Source organism: Protopterus annectens, chromosome 4.part0 (assembly GCF_019279795.1).
Source record: "Protopterus annectens isolate FY-2018-M chromosome 4.part0, PAN1.0, whole genome shotgun sequence".
Taxonomy (NCBI): Eukaryota; Metazoa; Chordata; order Ceratodontiformes; family Protopteridae; genus Protopterus; species Protopterus annectens.
In genome coordinates, this window is record NC_056733.1 from 785,222,102 (window position 1) to 785,242,943 (window position 20,842).

General features: G+C 41.5%; 1 protein-coding gene across 3 annotated transcripts in view; it reads right to left on the minus strand.

Annotated features, from left to right (window-relative positions):
- TOP3B (DNA topoisomerase III beta) overlaps positions 1 to 20,842 on the minus strand; it is a 1,356,925-nt gene that overhangs the window by 1,285,206 nt on the left and 50,877 nt on the right. For 2 of the 3 annotated variants that reach the window (XM_044068738.1, XM_044068739.1), the window contains one exon: positions 262 to 335. In XM_044068738.1, the coding sequence (XP_043924673.1) occupies positions 262 to 331 (70 nt within the window). In that variant the 5' untranslated portion in view covers positions 332 to 335. Of the gene's footprint in view, positions 1 to 261; positions 435 to 20,842 lie in introns of all 3 variants that reach the window. The other variant, XM_044068737.1, reaches the window with a different exon arrangement.

Here is a 20,842-nt window from a genome sequence, read left to right on the forward strand (position 1 = left end):
ATAGTTATCAACAAGCATACAATGCTGCTTGATATAATAGCAACCCAAATGATTTCTCAAGCCTTATTCAGGCTGTAATTCTGTGCTACTTATCTACAAAGATGACAGCCTCAGTTCTGTTATTCCACTCAAAATGCTGTGCTGTGGAGAAGACTTTACTACAGGTTCTGCACAGGTTCATCTCTCTTTATATCAAAATACAATCTTATTCAGAGTATCTCTTCTCACATAAAATCCCAAGATTGGCAGACCATTACTTACCACGAGACAAGATCTTGGCAATAGACTGTGCCAGGGATGGCTTCTCCGCTACCATTAACACTGTCTTCATTTTTCTGAAATGAAAATGATCAATTACCGGAGGTGGTAAGAGATAGTGTTTCAGTCAAGGCAGTAAAAACCTCACTGTGTGCTCCAGGGAATCAACTTTCCATCTAAGGGAAAAAAAAGGGGGGGGGGGAGCTCAAATTATTATGTTTTTCTACACACACACACAATAAATAAATAAAATACAAAAATATATCCAAGATTTATGGGGAAAGATTCATCATTCTAAATAATTACAATTTCAAATTTCTAGTTAGTCTTGACTGTTCAGTTTCTAGAATCATACTTTACAGCTCATAACTTGCTCAACAGCAAGACATAATGAAAACAACACATGAAGAAACAAAGTTAAATGCCACCTGCAGCATAAAGTCCCCCCCCCTGCACCCCCTCATATTAAAGGAGTCACACACTTATGTGGAAGGATTCACCCATACTTTTATAAAGCCGGGGGGAGGTGAATATTTTTCTGAAGTAAGACACCACCTTTCTGAAGTTATGTATTTATATATCTCTTGGGGGGGGGGGGGTTCCAAAGAGCAACAATGACTTTACATGTCAGTTGAGAACATTTTGTACTTCAAAACATCATGACTTTTTTCTAATTTAGCAAGTTTATTAAACTAAATTCAAAGGAAGTTAATGAGGCAAGCCAATGTCTAAAGAAATTTAACTGACTTTCATGTCATCGCACAAAATGCAAACATGAGCACTTGATATTTCAAACCAAAGGTTTCAGCTTTGCAGTTGAAAGCATTAACCGCCACATGCCAAGGACTCCATGTGATGCCCCAGCACTGGCAACATTACTCAAGGGGCCTCAATCCTCACCACTAGGCACCAGTGGCGGGCGTACACTGGGAGTATGACAGGTACATACACAATATTTCCAGATGCAGCTCTGTGCATCAAGTGCAATTTCCCTTAAGAGCACACAGAGACCACAGTCAGTCCGGGGCTGGTTTCTCCCTCCTTCTCCAGATCCCATTAAGACTCCTCACTGGCACAGCTATAGGGTTGAGATATCAGCTGAGTGGCCAAGACAAGACCTCCAGCACCCTCTTTGTCCAATCAGTGCTTTGTGTCCCTGCCCATGTAGCTGACACACACCTGGAAAAGGCTGGCACAGGTTTACTAGCTATGCCCCCTTCTGCCCAGACTATAAGGTAGTTATCATTGCCACCAGCCATGCCCTTATTAGCTTCTTTATGACTCTTAACAAAGGGTGTCCAATCTTACTGTGTAATGTTACTATCAGTACAAATGGTAGTTTGACCAAGAATAAGGCTATTAGGAGTGGCCCACAGTATCACCAAATAAATATGCAAATACTCTCAGAACTTAAATATGTCTCACAAATATCAGCCACAATGAAAGGGTTAAATATATTTAATAATAAACAATATAATAGTAAATAAAAGAACAAGAAGATACTCAGTTTATAATCACATCAGAGTCCAAAATCACAGAAAATATTCGAAACAACATTGCAGGACAGTCTCATATAAACAAAGAAAAACATCTAAACTATGCTTCACTACATTCCAGACTGAATCTAACAGAATTATACTGTTCCCTAGACTTACTTACAGCGCAAACAAGGCTATTCTCAAATCTAAGGCAGATCCTGGAAGTCCTAAAACAACAAAAACACTTACAAGACAATACAGTGAACCTCTAGTTCTAGACATTGTGTCTGTTACTACACTGAAACTGAAAGATAACGTCCTTTTTATGGCGTGGCTATAAAGTAATTTAATTCCAACTATTTTTCTGAAGTTTTGCAAGTTAACCTTCTGTATTCTAGTTTCCCTTTTTAAAATACATACATCTAAATAGTTACAATAGTGTATGTACATTTCTGTTTTGTTCCAGTAGGGTACACATATCTTTTGCAGTACTGTTTACACATTTAGTGTAAAACTGAAAGTATGCCCTTCCCCCTATAGTATACATCATTTTATTGCAGTACTGTTTATTTGCTTCATGTTGTGAGAATTAAACGTATGTTTGCCTTTTGGCTGTTACCTAGACTGTATCACTTGGGTCTTACACATTTGCTTATTTTGTTGCCATTTTGAAAAACAGAAAATATTTATATAAAGCTTTTGCTGTTGCCTATACTGTCAAAGTTGTAGTAGGAATTGCTTTTACCCATTTGGAAAAGATGTTCACTGCTACTAATAGCGATTTGTACCCTCCTTTTTTGTAAAGGGACCTGCATAATTTATTTTAACTACATACCATAGCCCATGTACTGACTGGACTTGGTGTAGTATTTACTTGCAAACAGATTATTAATGACATGTATAAACAATTGTGGTGTTTTATTACAATGACCAAACAGGATTTTTGTAGACTTTTATGCTTTTTGCTTAATGCTGTACGTGAATACTTAACAATAATGCCTTAGAAAAAATGTAAGCCATTTGGCCTGGCAACCAGTCTTGTTTTCCTTGACCTTATAAATTTCAGTACCAGTAACATTTTATCTTATACAACATTCCTTGTAACTACCCATTGCAGCCTGGAAAGATTTGAGCTCACATACTTTTTTTTTTTTTCGCATTCCAGACGCTTAACTCATAACTCCTTCAGCACTTACTCGTACCTTCAGTCAATCATTAATATACTTGCAACCTGATATTAGAATGCAGTTGTAAAACTCTTACACATTAGTAACTTGCCTATCTATGCATAATATTACTTTTGAATACTGTTTTTGCTGGAGTCTATGCTATTTTTGATGCTATTATACAATTACAAAATATTGTAAGAAACAAAAGAGATATTGACTTAACACATGCTTAAAACAAATATACTTACATGATTTACATTTGCTGTTGTGTGCCTTTTGCTGCACTTTAGGTGAAAATAAAATACATGCATGTCAGTCTTGTGATGTCATGTCTTTACTGCATTTAAATACTCTCATTTGATTTCTATGCCCTAGAACTGTTTTGTTATTTGAAATGGTTTGAAAATCACCATTTAAGTGCCTTGCTTTAACTGAATGAAAGTTTGTGCTGTGTACGCTTAACCATTTTCTAAATGTAGAATAGTATGTCGTAAATTATTTCCTATCAGCGTAGTTAACTGCTGTTGCTTTAACTCTTTACTAACCAGATTATTCTGTTCTGCTGACTTTAAAGCTCTTATGCACTTCTGAAAAAGTGCTTGCATTATGTTGTCTGAACTTTTTGAACTCACTCTGTGTCTTAGAAGTTTATTAAATCTTTTTGTCAGTTCACCATGAAACTCATCTCTGTTTTTTTATCTGTTTTGTAATGTGCAGTGGTTTTATGCCACTTTTGTCTATTAAGATGGAGAGAAGATTTTGTAAATAACTGACTTGACTGACATTGTAACTCATATGGTGACAGGACATAATGCATCTGGTTCTTTACCATTACTTTTATGACATTGCACACAGAAAGCAGTTTCATTGCACAATAAATGTTCACTGTCATACAAATGATGTTGCACTTTAAGATACCAGTCAAACGTACAAAAAGCATTGGCATGAACTTTAACTAGTAAAGTACATGTGGTACAGTTATGTTTAAATTCTGACTATACATGTGCTGGACTATTATTACTGTCTACCTGAAAGGTAGTCTTACACTTTACAGTTCTTTTGTTTATGGCATCCATGCTGTAGAATGAGAAACAAAAAGAGAATTAGCAGTTTCTATATGGAATGTGGCCAAATCTTCTGTTGAGAAAGCGTGGAAAGTCCTTCATTGATTCTCTGAAAAGGAGATCAAACACAGCTGGCAGATCCAGTTGTGTAAATGTGTAGGACCTGTGGAATTTGCAGAGATGCCCTGTTCTGCTATTGGATACTGTACAGAAGAATAGGCAAACATTTGCAGTGGAACGGAGCATACTAACTGAATAAAATAAAAAAGAAACTGTAGTTGTCACAATAAGAAACCATTCGGTCCGTCAACTGTGGCTCGCCATTAAAAATTAAATACTGCCTTCTGTTGGTTTATTGCTGTTACTTGCATTTACATGCATGCATACCACAGTTCATTTACTTATTTATTGTAATCAACTAGTCTTATTACTGTATTGTACTGAGTAAAATAAATACACAAAGACAACCGTTTCAGTTAATACGCTTTACTGTCACATTTCCGTTTCAGATCTACAAGCATACAACACAGATGTTGTCAGCTCTCTATGTCAAATTCCCAAAGCTTGTTTATACACTCTCATTTTTATACCAAAAGGTCAGATATTTTTTCTCAAAGTCTAATGTATAACAGTTCTTTCTTTGTATAACAGTTTTCCTTTGTTTTCTTGTCCTTGGTTCTTTCAAGTTTGATGATCTGTGGAAACTCAGTCTTGCATTATCGGAAACGTGGTGTTCCAGCACTATCTGAAACTTGATGTTACATCTCCTTACATCACTGATGTCCTTCCAGGTGCCATCTGCGCAGTTATTTCTCAATAACATACTCCTTTACATGGATGCCAGTTTCTAATGAAGCTATATATGCTTGCCAGCACACTTACTATTTTTCTGTATTTTATACTATTTCTAAGTTAACCCTTTATATTTCATATCATTTTTGCAGCTTTTTATTCAAGCTAATAATCATGCTAGTGAAAAGACAGTGAACTATTATTCTTTCTGACATATTTTTAAAGCTCAGTACTTTACAATCCTTTTCAACATACACTTCTGTACCAGCAGTTTGATATACACATAACTTCCAGTTCTAATATATTTGTAACACAAGCATATGAATCATGTTGATATTCACACATAGATTCATAGGTGGGTACTATGCTAATGGCCCTGGAGCCTTTACAAACCTAGCCCATAGGATTACCTGGGCATTGTGCCACCCAACTTTAGTTTCCAGTGCCTGTCGAGTAGAGCCACTGGAGTGATCCCCAGGGTGAATTTTCTATTTCACATCCACTAAACAAGCTTTTCCTTGAAGAGGGCCAGTGAGGTGCTCTGTTTGACATGTATGGGAAGTCTACTCCATAGCATGGGCAGTCTCTGGATTATGAACATGTCCCTCCAGCATGTTCTGTTGAGTGTGGTAATGAGGTTGAGGTCTCTGGAGCATGTGGTGCGGAGGGATTGGGATTTCTTTAGATGTAGCATTTCTAACAGAGCTGGGTCAGACATGGCTTTGTAAGTCAAGCAGAGATCGCCTCTAAGTAGGCAATATGAGACAGAGAATGGTTGGAGTTTTTTAAGTTTGTCCATACAGGACAAGTGTTAAAGCCTAGGGTCTTCTTTATGAGGTACTTTTGCGGCCTGTCCAGTTGTTGCAGGTATCTAGTGAGGTACATGCCAAAAGAGGCATTGTACTTGATGACTGGCCTAATGAGGGAATAGTACAGGGAGACAATGACCTCTTTCTTCCTGGATGCAAAACCCTTACTAATGAGATATGCCACAGACAAGGATTTTCTGACCACAGTGGCAGTGTGGTGGTCAAAAGAGAGGCTGCTGTCAACCTGTGTTCCCAGATATCTTATAACGCCTTCTGTGTTCAGTGGACTACCATCAATGTGGTAGTTCATGGGAACTGGGTTTTTCCCAAAGGGGATGATGACACATTTTTTGGCACTGAGCTTAAGGCCATGGTTCTGACACCAGTCGTTGGTCTCAGTGAGGCCTTTCTGTAGGATGTCAACATCACTTGGGGAGTTAATAATGGTTCTCAACTTGCAATCACCTGCAAACTTTGTCAGCCAGAGTCCCTTCATGTTGGCCTGGTCTTCTGAGAAGTAGATATCAAACAAGAGAGAACCCAGGACCAATAGCTGTGGGACTCCACTGGTGACTGGTTGGCAGTCTGACTTGGAATCAGCTACACTCACACGGTGGCTGACTCCATCTGTGAACCAGTTTGCAACCTACCTAGTGATATAGGGGTTGATGCCTAGCTTGGTGAGTTTTTCTATGATTCCTGAGTGGGGAATGGTATCAATGGCCTTGGCCAGATCAAGGTCCACAGCTCTGGTGACGGACTCAAAGAAGTTGACCAAGTTGAGCAGGCATGATCTACCCTTCACAAAACCAAACTGTGTGGGATCCAAAGTTTTGAGATTCCCAATATCCTTGTTTATTAGGTCCATGATGATGCATTCCATAGCTTTGCATATTAGACTTATCAGGCTAATGGGGCGATAGTTCCCAGGGTCTGTAGTCACTCCTCCTTTATAGCAGTGCACCATTCAGTAGGGAAAAAGCCTGAGGTGAGGCTGTGATTGAACAGTGCACACAGGTGAGGTGCCAGTTCACTCTATAGGTCATGTAGAACACAGCCAGGGATATTATCAGGTCTCATAGAAGCTGTGTTCTTGGTCTTGGGACAGTGCTGTTTTAAGCTGTGCAGCAGTAATACTGGGTGCCTGGCAATCTACTGGTATTGTGATTGGTCCTTTGGGGGGGAGGGGTAAAGTTGGCACCAAATCTGTCAGCTCCGTATAGGAGGTACCATTGTGCAGTAGCTCAGAGCAAATCTGGGTATTGCCATGGAGATTATTTGCACAACTATAGAAGCCCTTGTGGTTGTCTTTACTATCTGCTGCAACTCTGTTTTCATAGCTAGCTTTAGAGGATTTGATGAGGGATCTCAATGTTTTGTTGAGGCTAATAAGGGGAGCTTTCCCAGTCTTGGAACTTCACCTTATTCCGCATCAGTTTCCTGCAGGGGACCACCACATTGGCTTCTTTTTTTGGGGTGAGCATCTTGGTTCTATTGGTTATGGCGAGATCCATGCATTTGTGTACATGTTCGTACAGTGCACTGGTGTATGATTTGCAGGTCGTGCAACTATTCTCCATTTGCGAGGGTGCGGTGAAGCTAGCCACCTCTGTTTTTAAGAGCCCAAAGTTAGCTTTGGAGAAGTTTTTCATGGTGGTGACCTTTGCGGAGGGGGCGGGTTGTGGATTTCCAAGGTGATTAGTTTGTGGTCGGATCTAACCAGGGAGAAGTTGACTATTGGTGTAAAGCAATGGTCGCCCATGTTATTAAATACCAGGTCAAGGATGTTGCTACCTCTAGTGGGGGTAAGAACGAGCTGGTCCAGGGCACTGGAATTAATTAATTCCAGGAAAAGTACAGTTTTGTACCTACCATAAATGTAGATATTTGAGTGTTCACCCTGCTGCAGTCATCACACTTGGGTTATCCTGCCGTCAGGCGGTCCCGCAGTCGGCCCGAATTCCAAAGTCTTGGTCCGGTGTCGGTTGCTGTCGCTTCTTCCCTGACGTCAGTGCGCCAGGGGTATATAAGAGGCATCCGCCGCCATTTTCTTCAGTTTTTCTTTTTTTCTTGCCCCAGATGTCAGGTGCCCCCAATAGGCAGGCAATATATATATATATACACATATATACATACATATAGCTATATAAAAATAAAACAAAACCCTTAGGCACAAGCAAATACACCACAGAAGTAGTATAGGATAGAGTGGTAGAGATACGTTCAGCTAGTTCAGAGGGGATGGAGGGAGGGTAACCTGGACTGCAGCAGGGTGAACACTCGAACATCTACATTTATGGTAGGTACAAAACTGTACTATGTTCATCATGTTACCCTGCTGCAGTCATCACACTTGGGTTGAATCCCAAAGCTAAGGATCGGAGGTGGAGTCAAACAGGGTTAGAAGAAGCTAGTAGGCCCTGCAAAACTGCAGTGGCAAAACCAGCTCTAGTCTTAGAGTATAGAGGTAAGTGATAGTGTTTGGTGAAGGTGTGCACTGAACTCAAAGTTGCAGCTTCCAGAATATCCTTGGTTGGCACTCCCCTGAGAAAGGCTGCTGATGTAGCTGTAGTCCTGGTGGAGTGGGACCTAATGTTAGCAGGTACTGGTTTCCCATGATGTGTGTAGCAGAAAGGTATGCAATGCCCTATCCATTTAGAAATGGTCTGTTTTGAGAGAGCTTTTCCTTGTGATCCTGTAGCATAGGCTACAAAGAGCTGGTCAGTTTTTCTGAAAGCCTTAGTTTTATCCAAGTAGTAACGTAATTACCTGTGAATGTCCAAAGAGTGCAGGAGTCTTTCTCCTTTGTTCTGGGGATTTGGGAAGAAGGTGGGCAAGTGAATGGTTTGGTTTAGGGCCACACTGGATACCACCTTTGGCATAAAGGAAGGATTAGTTCGTACAGAGACTCTGTCTTGATGAAAAATGAGGAAGGGTTCCACTGCCATTAGTGCCTGTAGCTCTGATACTCTTTTAGCTGAGGTTATTGCTAGTAGTAGGGCAGTTTACCATGAAAGAAATTTTAAATCAGCTGAAAAAGCTGGTTCAAAGGGCGGCAGTGTAAGCTTTTCCAGAACAAAGTTGAGATCCCAAGTAGGTGTTGGAGCTCTCCTTGGCGGTCTTAAGTTCTTAGCCCCTCTGAGGTACTGTCTTAGGAGTGGGTGTGAGAATAAAGGAGGATCCATGCTGTAATGAGCTGAAATTGCTGAGGCGTGGATCTTAATAGATGAAAAGGAAAGTCCTTTGTGTAACATCTCTGTTAAATATTGTAGAATCTGAGGGATGTTTGGATCAAGGGGATTTAGGCCTTTAGCCTGGTTCCGGGCACAAAATCTTTTCCATTTGTCTGAATAGGTTTTCCTGGTGCTGGGTCTCCTGGCCTCCAGAATGACATCCATAACAGCTTTGGATAAAGGTGTTAGCTGGTTGTTTAGGTAATTTGCCATGCAGCCAGGTTTAAAGTCTTGAGCTGGCTGTGTAGAATATGATTGTCTCGCTGGATGAGCAGGTGAGCAATTTGTGGCAAAATCCATGGTGGGCCATGGGCCATGTTCCTTAAAATTGAATACCAATGCTGGTGTGGCAAGTCTGGTGCAACGAGTATCATTTGTGGCCTCTTTAATCTGACTTTCAGCAGTACCTTTGCTAGAAGAGGCAGTGGAAGGAAGGCATACACTGTTAATGTTTTCCAACTGAATGAGAGGGCGTCCACTTTCCAAGCTAGTGGATGGAAGGTCCTTGTGCAAAATTTTTGAAGTTGGTAATTCTGGGGGCTTGCAAACAGATCTATGTCTGGGCATCCCCATTTTTGAGCTATCATTGCAAATACTTGTGGATCTAGTTTCCATTCGTGTGGATCCATGATGTTTCTGCTTAGGTCGTCTGCCAATGTGTTTTTCTTTCCTGGCAGGAATTGTGCTTGTAATTGAACCTGGTAAGACTGTGCAGTGTTCCACAAGGTCATTGCTTGCCTGCATAGAGGGTAGGAATGTGTGCCCCCTTGCTTGTTTATGTACCACATTACTGTGGTATTGTCCGTCTTTATTATTAGTTGTCCTGGGTGTAGAAGGTCCTTGAAAGCTGTTAGGGCATTCTGTACTGCTAGCATTTCTTTTTGATTGATATGCAGATGCCTCTGATCTGCAGTCCATTTGCCCTGAATGCACTGCCCTGCCATGTGTGCTCCCCAGGCATAGTCCGATGCATCTGTTGTCATAGTTTGCCTGGCTGTGGGTAAGGTGAAAGGCTGACCCTTGTTGAGGTGACATGCCTGTGCCCACCATAGAAACTCCTGTTGAAGGCAAGGAATGAGTGGTATTATTGTTTCCAAGCTGTGGCTGTGTTGAGTCCATACACTTTTCAGGTACCATTGTAATTTCCTTATATGCAGTTTTGCAAATGGTATTAGTAGTATGCAAGATGCCATGAATCCCAAGGCCTGCAGAATTTTTCTTGCAGGGAGTTGGGTCTTTGTTGCCATTATTTTGAAATATTGAATCAGCTGTCATTGCTTGTCTGGCGTGAGGTAAGCCATCTAGGCTGTTGTATTCAAGCTGGCACCCAGGACTATTATGTTTTGTGAGGGCACTAGTTTTCATTTCTTTTCATTTACTGTGTACCCTAGGCAACTTAGAAGGTGTTTGACAAATGCCAGATGCTTTAAAAGATTGTCCTTGCTTTCTGCTTGAATAAGGCAGTCGTCCAGGTATGGGTATATTTGAATTCCTCTTTGTCTGCAGTATGCAATTACTGGTGCCAGGCATTTTGTGAAGACCCTTGGCGCAGTGGATAAGCCAAAGGGCAGTGCAGAGAATTGATAATGCGTTGAACCTGCAATGAAGCAGAGGTATCTTCTGCAATTTTGTCTGATAGGGACATGCAGGTATGCCTCCTTGAGGTCCAAAGTGACTAGCCAAGCATTCTTGCCCAGCATGGGAAGAAGCTGCGGTAGTGTTAGCATCTTGAATTTTGGTACTTGCAGATAGGTGTTCAGAATTGAAAGATCCAGAATGGGTCTCCATGCTTTGTCCTTTCTTGGGACTAGGAAGAATCTCGAGTAAAATCCTTGTCCTTGCTCCTATGTAGGTACCTGTTGAATGGCTCTCATGTCCATGAGAGCTGTAATTTGTTTTTGTGCCTCTGCCCATTGATTTGGTGGCAGGTTTGGCATTCCTTTCATCCTTGGTAAGGTATGAAAGTGGAATCTGTATCCTTGAGAGACAATGCTTAGAACCCATTTGTCTTTTGTGATGATGTGCCAGTTGTCTGCAAAAAATGCTAGTTTTTCTCCCAAGGGAGTTGCCAGGAGAGATTTGCTTGGTAGTTTGAGGATAGAGTCATTGTGTTTGTCTTCTGCTAGCTTGGGGCCTGTCTTCTCCTCCTTTCTGGGTAGCAGAACCCCATTGGCGAGGTTTGTAAGGGTCCTGTGACTGACCTCTGCCCCTTGGGTGTCTGTATTTGCCCCTCTGTGATCTGTCTGAAGCTGGAAAGGACCAGTTTTTTGTTGGCCAATTTCTGCTGAAACGAGGGGGTTGTACCTGCAAAAAATCCTTGACCGTCTGCATAGACTTTGCCTTTTCCTCCATTTTCTTTAAAACCTCTTCTGCTTTGACACTAAATAATACATCCTGCTGTAAAGGTGCATCCAATAATTTTGCTTTAACATGGTCAGGGAGGGTTTGTTCTTTTAACCAAGCATGTCTACGTATGACAGAGCCAGTAACAGCTGCTCTATAGGAAGCTTCCAATGAATCAAATCCGCATTGTAAAGTATGTTTGCCCAGCTGTTCAGCTGCATGCAACAGATCCTGCATTTCCTTGAATTCAGACTGTTCTGAATGTGTGCTCATTTTTTGTTTTAACTGAGACATTAGAAATTGTTGATATTTCAACATGTGAAAATTCGAGGATAGACTTGCTGAGTTCCCTTTTGTACCGTATAGGTATTAGGGGATTTCCTTGTCGCCAGTCTAGAGTCTGGATCGCCGTCAGCGTCCAGGAGGCCCGCTAGTTAGACTCGTAATTTCCGTGCAGTGGGTCATCTCCTATGACAGATCTTTTTCTGCCAGTCTTTTCTTGCCCATGACTCAAGTCATTTCCAAAGACCACCCCCCAAAAAAATAAAAACCAAAAACATGTATATATAAAAAAGTATACCCAAAAAACCACCTAACCAATAAACCAGAACAATATATAGTGTAGTAGGACACAAAAGGGCTGACGGGGGAATCTGGAAACGGGCAAGGAGGGAATCACAAACTACCACATATAACAAGTCTTCCCTGGAGGCTATCCTAACTTTAAGGTAGTAGACTCCTGCTAAACTGTTAGAATCCCAAAGCCTTCCAAAGGGGCAGGAAGGACATATATGCCAAGCAAAGTATAAGGAGGAGGCAGCTAAAGTATTGCAGCATAGTGACATAATGCCAGAAGGCCTTAGAAAAGTGTAACAGTGGCAGCTAGAGTAGAGTAATCCCCTGTATTGCCAGACTGATAGATCCAAGCTGCAACCTCTCTGAATGGTGTGAAGTGGAGAAGGCTGTTGAGCTGGAACCAGCCTGCAGAGGCTAGGAACCAATAACAAAATATGCAAAATGCAATGCCAAAATAACCCAATTGGAAATTGTTTGTTTAACACAAATTTAAATTGACACATTTAAAACAAAAGAAACCTGAACCTTTGAACTGAATACAATGCCTGCTCAAACTGCCCTGCGAAGCCAAATTGCATCCAATTGCCTGTGTACATCTGCCTTAGGCAATCTCCACTGCTTTCCGCTGCAAAATCTGTATTTTTTGTTTCTTTTGAATACGAAAACCACCTTAAATTTAAGAATAGGATTATAAAAGAAGGAACCCACCTTAATGCATAAGGATGTCGAAAGGCTATCCTAAGCGAAAATCTTATGCACTTGGAAAAGGGCCCTCAACTCAGACACCCTTCTTGCAGAATAGCAGGCCAAGAGAAAATAGTCAACAAGAAAGCAGTCTTCCAATTCAGCAGTAGTAGAGTCAGGCTCAAAAGTCAACAAAAGTAAGGTTCCAACACAAAATTGAAAGTTTGAAAAGGAGGGTCCAGGGGGGGTGGTAGGTTCTAATCCCTCATCCCTCTAACAAAAAAGAAACAAACAAAAAGGTGGGAAAACAAAGGTGGGTCACAATCATAGTGAGCTGAAAATTTTGCAGCATGAATCTTTATGGAAGAGAAAGATAAAAACCTTTGTCCAAATTCAACAATAATTGAAGAGCCACACCTCAAATAAGGCTCTGAAATCTCCAAATTCTTTGCTGTGCTCAAAAATCTCTCTCTCACACTCTTTTACCTCTACACTCTCTAGTACTAGGCCTTCTAGCTTCCATTATCACCTTTGGACTGAGCTTTGAGAGACCTACATGCTTTCAACACACAGAATAGAATATGTGAAGAGAGAGATGAAGAGATTGGAAGCTGAACAGATGACAGATGTTGAGATAACAGATGAGGAATCAGAGGTAAAGGCCAGCCATGGAGGCTTCTTTACAAGACTCCTAGTGGTACCACCAGTGTTGCCAATCTGCCAATATTGGAGCTATCAAAAATCATCCTTGGCCTGTCCTGTCTGACCTTTAGGTAATACCTTGAGAAGAAGGAGGAGGTGGAAAGGCATAGACATGAAGGTTTTCCAACTGAAAGACAGAGCATCCACTTTCCCAGTGTGTGATGAAACCCCTTTGTGCAATGGCAGCTGGTGGTTTAGTGGAGAAGCGAGAGATCTACTATGTCTGGAGTTGACACTGTCAATTCAATTTCTGAAATACATGAACATGTTTTTCTTTCTCGTGGGGGATCCATGATTTTGTCTGCTTAATACATCTGCTAGGAGTTCTGTGCTCCTGGCAGAAACATCTGCTGCCATGACATATTCCAGATGCTGTAGAAGGTGTTCCTTTTCAGAGCCAGAATCAGGCAGTCGTCAAGGAAAGGATCTGAATGATGAGCCTGCTGAAGAAGTAAGCTATCACTGGGGAGCAGAACCTTTGTGGAATACTCTAGGCGCAGTAAATAAAAGGCAGGGCAATGCAGAGAACTGATAATGAAAAATCCTCAAACCGCAGAGACGAGCTCTGGTACTTTCTACTTTATAGGCACATGCAAAAGCTTCCCTGAGATCCCAAAGTTACCATCCAGTGATCCTTGCCCATAGCAGGCCAATTTCTTAAAACGAGGGCTGCACCTGCAAAAAAATCTTTTAACAGTCTGCATAGCATCCAACTTGGTGTCTTAACATGCTCAGCTAAATTCTGATCCTTCAACCATGCATGTCGAAGAAAGAACAGAACTGGTAGCAGCCACCCTCAGGGAGGCCTGAATCAAATCAACACAAGCTGCAAAGAGAACTTACCCTTGAACAAAGCAACAATTGAACCAAATCCAGCAATTCTTCCCTACCTTCCGCCTTCCCAACGCCTGGAATTTCAATTGTGAAATAGAGAGATATTGATATTTAGCATGTAGGAAATGACAATTCAACGCCTAATGGGGCAGAAGGAAGAAGTAGTATACCTTTCTTACCCCACTATCCAAAGCCCTTGCCTCTTTATCAGAGGGTACAGGATTTTTAACCACAGAAAAACACCCACTGGGCCCTGAGAACAGCAGCTTTTCCATCCGCCTGGAACTCTCTTAAACAAATACTTTGAGCCTGGCACCCTATAATACCTATCAGAGGCTTAACAGGGCAGGAGGCAAGGAATCAGGGGTTCAGAGAGCCCTCTGCAAAACATCCTCCACCACATTCAACACAGGAGGAATCGTAATTAGCCTTCTAAAGTTTAAAGCATGGAGTCATGGAGTGAAGTCTTGAAAAAAAAAAATCCTCAGGAGGAGAAGCTGGAAGGAGTGGAATCATCATCAGATCAGATCAGAAAAGTGAAACTCTCTGGCAAGTCTTCCACAGAAGACTGAAGCCTGTGAACACTGTTTCAAACTATCAAACTCCTGTTCCACCCCTAGGCCTCTTATCAGGTGGGGCTGGCAATTTAATGCTCTCATAGCCAGAGTTGCTCAGGTTTATATTTTCTTTCTCCATCTATCTAGGGCTCTGGAATCCCTTTCAGAGGGCACAGGATTTTTAGCCATAGAAGCTTTTGCTCCCTTAGGACCCTGGGAAATTGTTTCTGGGTCAGCTGCAGGGCTTTTATAAAGGAATCTGTGTGAGTCAGATACTCTGTAGTATCTGTCTGGTTTGGCTGGAGCAGAAGGTAGAGAGTCTGAATTTAAACTAGACTCCAAGTAAACATCATCCACAATATCTAAAACAGGACGGATAGCAAGAGGTCTGTGCTGGGGTAGTAAAAGGAACTCTCAGAGCCTTTTCTTAGAATCTGAGTAATCCTGGCCTTCCCAGTGGAAATGTTCCCTCATGGTATGTAAAGTTTCCCCAAAGGAGTAGTCTTCAGGGGGAGATGCTGAGGGAATAGAGTCTTCAGCATCAGAATCTTCATAAGGTGGAAAAGTGCAATCCTGTTCCTCAGAAGAATCTGAAGAGAGAGAAACCTGGTCAGAGGATACATAGTCCTCTTCTTGTCTTGGTCTTTTATCAGGAGGGGGATGGGAACCCCAAATCTTCAGGCATCTTAAGCATCTGTTTCTTAGGCATGGGGCCTTGCACTGTAGACTAATGTACAGTTTTCTTAGGTTTTAAAGGAGTTTTAAGCTTAGCATAATATTTAATGGTGAGTGTAGTCGGTCTGAAGACACCTTCTGCAACCAAAGGTGTTTCCACTGCACCTGTGTCTACTTCTGCTCCAGTGTCGGTAGATGGCTGCGTCAGCCTAGTAGGCTCCGCTTGGGAATCCGCAGCTGTCTGGGGTTCCAGTTCTGCGGTCGTCAGGGGCTGCGTAGGCGCCTCACTGAAAACCGGAGAACCAGCGACAGGCCCAGCTGAGGCCTCGGAGTCTGGCTTGTTCCTAGGCTGCCTGTCCTTATCCTTGCGTTTTTTATGTATGGCGGTCGTCGGCTGCTCCGACGGCATGATATAATTAAATTTCCTACCAAAGTAATGCCGTGCGAAGTCAAAACGGCGTTTGATAGTTTGTTTATTAAACCTAGCGCAAAACCGACAACCTGTGATGTCGTGGTTTAGGCCTAGGCAAGGAATACAATAGGAATGGAAGTCCTTATGAGGTATTTGCTTCCCACAAGAAATGCAATTGTTAACTTTTTCTGACATCGGACTGAAGCAAGAAAATGTTCCCCAACGGGGTACTTACCTTTATTGAAGACTTTGGACTGAAATTCAAATCGAAAATCTCAGGAGTCGGCCGACCCGCACTTGCGAAATGCTTCTGCTTCGGGCACCGCGCGGCAAGAAAGACTGAAGAAAATGGCGTTGGATGCCTCTTATATACCCCTGGCGCACTGACGTCAGGGAAGAAGCGACAGCAACCGACGCCGGACCAAGACTTTGGAATTCGGGCCAACTGCGGGACCGCCTGACGGCAGGATAACCCAAGTGTAATGACTGCAGCAGGGTAACACGATGAACATAGTTGGGCAAGTGTACTGGTACACGAGTAGTTTTCTCAGTTAATGGAGGGGTAGTTGAAGTTGCCCAGTATGAGAGTGTTAGGTTGGACCCTAATATTCTCCAGGGTGCTTAGGAACGTGGAGTGAGTGTCTTGGGACATGGTTTGGGACCTATAACAGGCTACGACCTGAATCGCTGTCTTACCCAATGTTAGCTTCACCTGAAGTATCTCTGATGCATTATGTTGGGCTACCAGTCTGGAGGTGTCCGCATCCTTTATGAATATGGAAACACCACTGCCTTTGGAGCTTCGGTCCAAGTTCTGCGGCCGAAATGTGTGGAATGAGTTATAGCTTGGTAGTGCTGCCTTGAACCAGATCTCAGCTACAGCACAAATGTCGATGTTCTCCATTTTAAGGAGTTCTTCGAGCAAGTGCATTTTGAAATTTAGAGTTCTAGCATAATTATTTACAAAATTCCAGACAGCTGGGCTGGCAGTATCTCTCTTTGTCACACTTTTATATAAATCATGTTAATATTCACAAATGACATATAATTACTTACAAAATTCCAGATAGCTGGGCTGGCAGTATCTCCTTTAGTGACACTTAATGCTCATTTATGATCAAGCTCACATCACAGTTTTTTAGCAGATTACTGAACTGAACACATCAAATGTACACACACTAAGTGTTGTGATTTTTTTGTCTTCATTAAGTTAATGTTCAGTCAACCTGAGGTACATTTTGCAAAAATACCACAGATGAACAAACAAGTGAGAGCAACAGATAATACATATACCAGTAAGTAAGATGACACTGACATGTACAGAAAAGACATAAAGCAAATTATATTCGATCTGTGGAGAAATAATAATCTGAAGTAAAATTAACAGGAAAAGGAAAAATGTTAAGGAAAACTTGAATACAGGGCACATGAAGCCACTGTCATTCAGTGGATCCAAGCAGCACCTCAAGTAAATTCTTCAACTGCGCAGCTAAAAAAAATATAGAAATCAGGGTAAGTGCAGAACGTAGTGAACACAGGATGGTGCAATTCATAACATGGTTGGATGTCAGAGACAGAATTATGATGCACTATTGCTTGACAAGTCTGATATGTGATCACAAATTTGGGGCTACAGTGATCTGCATTTTTAAATCGGGATTGTAGTAACTTGGAAAATTCAGGGAGTTATGGCAACCCTGAAGCTAGTGTAATTAAGTGGAAAAGATTAGATGCACAACCCCTCATGCTGTGGGTGCAGACCTGCTGCAAAAACACTGCTATCACCAGGTTCGATTTTGTTGTTTAATTAAGCAACTGCAGTTTTGTGCCTGCACTTTTTAGCACTGTTTACCATAGTTCAGTCATAAAGCCTCACATGACATATACTCATAAACACATTAGCAAATCTTACATACATTGTATAAGGTAGTGAAGTGTGAACAAACACCCAAACAGCTACTCTGAATAATTCTGCCAATGAATGAATGAAAGCACAAACAGAACTGTACTGGCAATTTATCAGCACAGAAGACAACAGGCTGTCTCGTGAAATACTGAAATTTAAGAAAAATCACATCAGTGCATTTAAAATTTTGGTACTGCTGATACCAAGTGTGCTGTGGAGGCTGGCTCTACATCTTTAAGAACAGGCTGCACCCAGTCCGGCATGGTACTGTCCAGCTCCAGTTCCATGCACCACTTTCCACCCAAGACAGGGACTGGGTCTTTAGACAGCAACATAATCTGTAGGTAGTTACGTAAACCACAATGCATGGTAAGTCCTGGGCCTTATAAACACTGCTTAGCTTATTCCATCTTTTTCATGGACTGCAGATGTCCCAAACTACAAGATATTTTCCACGTACTACTGCATGCAGGGACCATGAGTATCTAACACTAGAAGACTGAGGTTCATAGGTCTGAATCCTTCTAATAATCACTAGGGGCCATAAAAATTCAAGTACTGCAGTGGGAAAAAATGCTGGGTAAGATTCAGCCAAACAGCTATGTGTTAAGCTTTCACAATGCTGCTGGCAAAGCCAAGACTCACAAAGGGGTTCCAAGTAGAATCCCCATGAGTAATTAATTATACAGCTCAACTAAGTGCATAAAGCTACAATGATTCAGAAAGTAGTCTTTCCTGTTTGTTGTTCTGAGGCTAGGATACTATTCGTAAATCAGAAAAAAAAAGTAAATGATCTGTTTGCTAAAAGAATTACAGCTACACAGAGCAGCACAATTATTGCAAAATATGCCTTTCTGGTTACATGTATAGATTTATGATGTGGTACACCAAGATTACTGGCTATAACACATGGGAACGTCATTGTAAACAAATGGACACCTAACTACAAGGCAACCTCATATAGGCTGCTAATACACCCATGGCGCCTGTGTTGTTAGCACAGCATTATGACAAGTACCCAAACATTACGATGGATCAGAAGTAGAGAAATCTTTTTCCAGAGGTGAAGACAGTACAGTTGTTTAAGCAAACTTATCATAACAGTAGATGTTCTAATAGATCACGGTTGTAGTAGCCTAGGCTTTTAAGGTTATATCCTGCCAAGAATATGACCAACAATCCAGCCTTTCAAACCTTAGGGGCACCTTCCATGTACCCTGTCAGGAGCTTGAGCAGAGCTCCATATAAAAAGGCAGTTACAGCACCAAAAAGTTCAGAGCTTTTTTGCCCCAAGAAGGGAGGCAGCAGCACTGAAAGGAAAAAAATATGAAAAATCAAGTAATAGTAATCACATACACAAGAGTATATACATCCTCGCCTGCCAATATATAAACCAAAAAAAAGGGGAATGAGGGGAGAACAGGGCTACTGCAAGAGTGATCTATTAGAACATCTGCTGTTATGGTATGTTCACTTACACAACTGTAAGATGCTCAACATTAGATCACTGTTGCTGTAGCCTAAGCTATTAGGGTAGGTTACCATTGCCTATGAACATATAAGGAGGAGGAAACTGATTAAGAATCCAAGAGTCCCTGCAGAATGATCCTAACAAAGCTTTTTTTGGACCTGGAAAAGAAATCTAGTTTACAATGCTTTGTAAAAGTATGTACCTATGTATCATATTTGTACCTCTATAATTCTCTTCTAAAGTACACCCCTTTCCAGAAAGCCAAAGAAGAAGCTAAATCCTTGGTACAGTGAGGGCTTACTTAACCCTGCTTGGAAGTGGCCTGTTATGTTGAAAACAAAAGAAACGGACTGCTTAGACACTAGCTGTCCTTTTCTCTTACCTTCACAAGACACAAACAGCTAATTGGTTTTCAGGAAAGACTAAATTCTGTCCAAGTAGTATCTGAGCTATCCAAGTAGTATCTGAGCTGCCTGAAGTATAACAGATTCTCTCTTGTTTTTAGGTTCTGGAAAGAAGTTAGGGAGATTAACAGATTAGCTCAAGGTAAATTCTGAAACCACTTAAGGCATGAAAGAAGAAGGATTCATTCTCAAATAAACCCTGTCCTTGTGAAAAACAACACTGAGTTGACTCACCATCTAGCTTGTAACGTGGATACCCTTCTTGCAGACATCAGAGCAAGGAGTAATGTCATTTTTCAAGAGCTTAAAATCAGCCTGTTGAACTGGTTCAAAAGGAAGAAGATTTAGCTTTTCAAGCTTGAAATTGAGATCCCAAGGAGCAGTCACTTATTTTCTAGGTAGACGAATGTGTAAAACCCATTTAAAAAAACTCCTTGACTTGAGGACAGGAAGAAAGGGGGGATCCAAAGGTAGAAAAGTAGAAATGGAGGACAGATGACTCTTGACAGAAGAGTAAGAAAGTTAGAGGGCAATAACCCTCACAAATAATCAGAATCTGTCAGCAACCAGGCCTTACAAGGGTTCTGGTTCTTGGCATGGCACCAACTAGAAAATCTTTTCCATTAACACATACATATATTATTTCCGAGTAGCATTTTTTTTTGTTTGTTTTTTTGTGTCTTTCAGTACTTACTGCATGTCCTCAGGAAAAAAAAGGCTCCTAAAAGGTGTCAAAATGTTATCATCCAAGTAGTCAAAGGAAGACTTTTCATGTTGATATGAAGATAGAACCAAACACCCTAATACAGGGTGATTTTAACTACCCTGCCATTAACTGGGAAAACTACTCCTGTACCAACACCTTTGCCCAATGGTTCTTGGAATTCATAAATTCCAATGCCCTGGATCAACTAATCCATAGTCCCACCAGGGGGTCCAATATTCTAGAACTGGTCATTACCAACATGGGAAATCGATGCTCCACACCTATGGTCACCCCCTCGTTAGTCAGGTCTGACCATAAGCTAATCACCCATAACATCCAGATCCCACCCCCACTCCCCAGTAAGGAAACCTCCATAAAAAACTTCTCCAAACCTAACTTCATACTACTCAAGTCAGAAGTGACAAACTTCATGACACCCATGCAGACAGGAACTGAAAGTTCAACTGCTGAATTCTACACTAAGGCACTGTACGAGCACATCCACTCATGCATGAATCGTGCCATCCCAAATAGAACCAAGGTGCTCTCATCCAAAAAAAGGAAGCCAATCTGGTGGTCCCCTGCCATAAATAAATTTTACAACAAAAGGAAGAAACTGTTGCAGAAAAGAGGAAAATCCCAGGATGCAAAAAACTCCCTTACAAGCCTCAGTAAGAAACTGAAATCCCTCATAAAATCCTCCAAAGCTAGTTACGAAAATAAAATTGCCAAAGATTCCAAAGACAACCACAAGGCATTCTATAACTAT